This window comes from Theobroma cacao, chromosome 8, assembly GCF_000208745.1.
Source record: "Theobroma cacao cultivar B97-61/B2 chromosome 8, Criollo_cocoa_genome_V2, whole genome shotgun sequence".
Lineage (NCBI taxonomy): Eukaryota > Viridiplantae > Streptophyta > Magnoliopsida > Malvales > Malvaceae > Theobroma > Theobroma cacao.
In genome coordinates this window covers 18,317,066-18,322,193 of record NC_030857.1, presented here as the reverse complement: position 1 = coordinate 18,322,193, position 5,128 = coordinate 18,317,066, and the positions used below count along the sequence as shown (strand labels likewise).

Below are 5,128 nucleotides of genomic sequence, written 5' to 3'. Positions count from 1 at the left end.
TGAATTCAAAATTGATTGAATGGGTAAAAGATATCAATTATAACTTTTCTTTTTTGAGAATTTTTGTTAGATTTTATATATAATAAATTCATACTAATTCAAGATTTATTATAATAAGAATTTAGAATATAAAGATACGCCTGACTTTTGATACATGATTCATTGACATAAATAATACTAATCACATTATTGTTGGGATTCAATGTATTAGAATCTTCTTCATCTTTTTTTAGCTAACTTTTCAATAACTGAGACTTTAATGTAGTTGTGGAAAGGAAATGAGATGTTATAACCTTTCCTTTATATAGTGAATATTTAATTCTATTTATTACAATGTTTTAAATTTTCGTATTGAGGCTTATATTTTTAAGTTTACATGTAATATTGAAATCTAGCCCACTTAATCAGATTATTGTCAAGACCAAATATGCTAAGCCGGTTTTTATATAAAAGAAAAATCAAATTAAATAATATAAGTTCAAAATTTACTATTGACAAAATCTAATATTTTCAGTAAACACAGGGGTAGAGCCTCCTTATGTGATGGGGGGACCATGGCCCCCTCAAAACTTTTAAAATTTTTTTCATAACATATAAAAATTTTTAAACTTTTTTATATATTTTATTACTTACTCCCTCAAAATAATATTTTATTTAATGATTAATATAAATAAAAAATAATAAAATGATTTCACTTATCTCACTCAACTTTAAATTTTTTAATTTATATTATTATTATTTTATTTATTTATTTATTTATTTATTTTTATTCTATTTATTCGTATGTTATAAGTTTTTATAAATATTCTTTCCCAAATTTCTACAAACCATTAACCAGGTTCTTTTTCTTTCTTTTTTGTTATGTAATATGTGGTAGCTACCTTCTACTTGCCATGTTCTTCATTTTTAAGTTACATAAATTTTATTGTCCATGATTTTAATCTTTAAAAATTAATAAATTATTATATAGTTCTCAAATATAAATTGTAATATTATATTGTTACTTAAAATTTCATCAACGTATTATTTTTTTTATTAATCCTGATTATGTAAGAGGAAATTAACTTGAGCATATTGTCTTTATATACTTTACATTTTATATTTAGTTAAAATGAAATTTGCTTGAATATATAGTATTTAAATAATTCTGATTATATAAGAAAAAATTATTACTCTTATATATCGTTTTTAACTATTTATATTTTACAAATTATAGTTTTATATTTAGTTTCATATTTCTATTACCAATATTTTTATTATTGATTGAATTTAACATATTAATTTTTTAAAATTTTTAACTTTTATTTAACTGTGTTTGGCCCTCCTAATAAAATTTGGCTAGCTCCGCCCCTGAGTAAACATATAAGCAAAAAAAAATCATGTATTCAAAATTATTGACCTTTGTGTGAACTATGCCCAACTTATTTTGTTGACTTAACAAATTTTAAATAAATGCTTGATCAAAAAAAAAAAAAAACAGAACCACAACGAACAACCTGACTTGAGACACCGAAACCTATTTATTAACCTTAAGACAAGCGTTTTTTCACAAGCACAATTAAGATAAAGAAAACTTCAGAAAAATATATTAACATGGGCAGACTTTTACATGGTTTTATGTACAATCCGATGGATGCCTGGTGCCTGGAGACGTGATTCGTATTTATTGACTGAATGCCATGTTTGAGGTTTGGCATTTACTTTGGAATTTTCAATAACTTAGACTTCCAATAAGCTTAGACCCAGTCAATAACTTAGACTTCCAAGAAGAAACTTTGGAGCACACGTTTTCTTCTATAAATTGTCAAAATTTCTGACCCCAAAGATCACAGAAGAAAATAGGAGGTGACCTGACGAACACATAATTAGAGAGAAAAAAAGAAAAGTTTGAGAGAACAGTAATGGGTTTATTGAAGCAAGATTTAGTCTTGTGGTTGCTAGGGGTTTTGTTTCAAAGTACCCTGCTCCTTTGCAGGGCAGACGTCCACTACTATGAGTTCTTTGTAAGTGCTTGTTTACTCTAACTGATTATGCATCAGGTTTTTCTAATAATAGTAGTATATGACTCCAAGAATCGTGGCAAAGCTCCTGAGAGTGAAGATTAACAGTGATTGAAAGATTGAGATTTAATCTAGCTTGCGTCTTTGGTTGCAGGTACGAGAGACGAACTTTACAAGCCTGTGTAACACCACCAAGTCGATGTTGGTCGTAAATGGCAGTTATCCTGGGCCGGAGATTCGGGTTCACAGAGAGGACACTGTGTATGTTAATGTCCACAATCAAGGGAACTATGGCCTTACCATTCACTGGTAATTACCAATCTCCCTCTCTCTCTCTCTCTCACTTCTTGCTTTCATTAAATATTGATTCATTGAAAATTACTTTGATAGGCACGGTGTGAAACAACCAAGAAATCCATGGTCAGATGGCCCCGAATACGTAACACAGTGCCCGATTGAACCAGGAACAAACTTCACTTATGAAGTTATACTGTCTGATGAAATAGGAACCTTATGGTGGCATGCCCACAGTGATTGGACTCGTGGCTCCGTCCATGGTGCCTTTGTCATTTTACCTGCTGAGAATGAAACTTATCCATTTCCTACGCCTGATGCAGATCAAACAATCATTCTTCGTATGGATTTATATCTTTTCAAAATTGTTCTTTTTATAATTGACTAAATAGATGGTCATAAAATGATACGCATAAAAACATTCCCCATCGTTTGTCTTATTTAAATTATATGAAAATCTTAATCTCGTTTCTTTATTTTATTGACAGAATCATGGTATAATAGAGATTACAAAGAACTTATTGATGAAGCAACTTCAAACGGTACGCCTGTAGCTTCACCAGATGCTTACGCTATCAATGGGCATTTAGGAGACACGTACACATGTGCCAATGGTACGTATGCCAATCATTAATAGAAGTTCTTCTAGCACTCAAATCAGGAATAGTTACTCCTTAATTTGAACTTTCTTCCTGTTATTCTTGTTTCTAAATTGACCTTCTCGTAGTCACAATTTACATGACCTGCTGCAGAAACTTTATTCCGTATGCAAGTTGATTACCAGAAGACATACCTTCTCCGCATAATCAATGCTGCAATGAATGAACAGAAATTCTTTGCCATCGCAAATCACAGCCTCACAGTCGTTGCACAAGATGCTTCCTACGTTCAAATTTTTACAAACGACTATATAATGATAAGCCCGGGGCAAACCATGGATGTTTTGGTCTTTGCAAACCAAAACATTGGCCAGTATTACATGGCTACTAGGCCTTTCTCTGATAGCGCTTTTCCACCTCGCAATAATATCACGACGGGTGTTTTTCAATATACAAACAGTGTTGGTGGATTGAATGCTTCCTTAATAACGCTGCCCGCAATGACTGATTTAGATGCTGCAGCTAACTTCACCAGACGAATTAAAAATGCAAACGTCACACAAAATCCGCTAATGAAAGTACCGATGGATATCGATAGGCGTGTCTACATTGCAATTGCCACAAATAATTTACCTTGCGATAATTGTAATTTTCAACAGACTCGATCAGCTGCAAGTTTGAACAATGTTAGTTTTGATTTTCCACAAATTGACATTCTCCAAGCATACTACAACAGGTATATGGATAGCATGTGTATTACATTTAATTATTACAATTTGTTGTTTGGAGCTATTGCCATTGTGGCCTTCCTATCTTTTCTATTTCATTACTAAAGCTAATAATTATCATTTTTCTTATGACAGGAGTATCAGTGGTGTTTTCACGGAAGACTTTCCCCTTCAGCCACCCGAGTTCTATAACTTCACTGGAGAATTGGCTGGTTTTAATCCGAATGCTAGTCTAGGGACAAAGGCCGTTGTTCTAAATTTCGGTGAAGCAGTTGAGATTGTTCTCCAAGCAACCGAATTAGGTGGTGGCGGAAGTCATCCATTGCATTTGCACGGTTTCAGTTTCTATTGGGTCGGGACTGGCTCGGGAAATTTCAATAATGTCACCGATCCTAGCTCTTACAACTTGGTTGATCCACCACTAATTAACACTGTCCATGTTCCTGCTAGAGGATGGGTTGCCGTCAGATTTTTTGCAACTAATCCCGGTAAGTTCTGAATTAAATGAAGGAAAGAGAACTCTTCCTCGTCCTTTTGCAAGTCAGAGAGTGAGTTATTGATACGAATGACGTATATATTTTTGCAGGGGTATGGTTTATGCACTGTCATTTCGAAAGGCATAGTAGCTGGGGTATGGACACTGTTTTCATTGTGAAGAATGGAACCACCGTTGAAACAAGCATCCTTCCGCCGCCTGCCTCTGGCATGCCTCGTTGTCCCGGAACCTAGAAGTAGGATAACCTATGTCGTGTTGTGCTCTATATTTTTAACAAGCGAATGGAAAAAAATTATTTGAAATACTTTCAATAAGATTATTTCTTGGAAATGTAACCTTGTAGTTCATATGCCATTTATGTAATCCTTTCAAGAAAGATTAAGAATACATGTTTGAATTCTTCTTAGTTTGACCTTGTTATGTCATGATTTTGTTCAATTGGAGTATGGCTTTCTGGACTTTGGAGACGACTATAAACAAAGATCTTTCGCTCCTTTTTCCTCTTTTTTTAGGGAACTTTTTATCATGGTAAATTCTTCATCTTTTTCAATAAAATTTACGGTCTCCACTGAGAAAAGATAAACATTCAACCCTGCTAGACCAATTTTTTAACAGTCCATTAACAATAATGTTGAATTTTAACTATATATCTAATAAATCACAATTAAATAAATAATTATGTCCTAAACACAGTATATCATTGAAATTGAATTGCCCAATTATTACAATACTACAAGCACATAATGTATACATCTAATAAATCACATCTAAATAATTAATTACGTCCTAAACACAGTAAATCATTGGAATTGAAATTGGCTAATTATTACAATACTACAAAGCACATAATGTATCGAATATGTGAAACCCTGAGTCAAAAAAAGGATGAAATATGGAAACCTTTACGATCAACTCGCAAATTAGAAATTGACTATTGAGAAAAAAAAGTTAGAAATTGACTAATGATAGGTAAAGATCAAGAGAGAAGATGGCTACTGGGAGCTTCGCCAA

The 5,128-nt window shown here is 32.5% G+C and overlaps 1 protein-coding gene across 1 annotated transcript; it reads left to right on the top strand.

The window, feature by feature from the left end:
* On the top strand, positions 1,845 to 4,526 carry LOC18612469 (putative laccase-9). The gene is made up of 7 exons (XM_018125349.1): positions 1,845 to 2,003; positions 2,155 to 2,309; positions 2,391 to 2,635; positions 2,783 to 2,908; positions 3,047 to 3,629; positions 3,757 to 4,109; positions 4,208 to 4,526. Exons 1-7 carry the CDS (start codon positions 1,902 to 1,904, stop codon positions 4,348 to 4,350), a joined length of 1,707 nt encoding a protein of 568 aa, XP_017980838.1. The 5' UTR covers positions 1,845 to 1,901; the 3' UTR covers positions 4,351 to 4,526.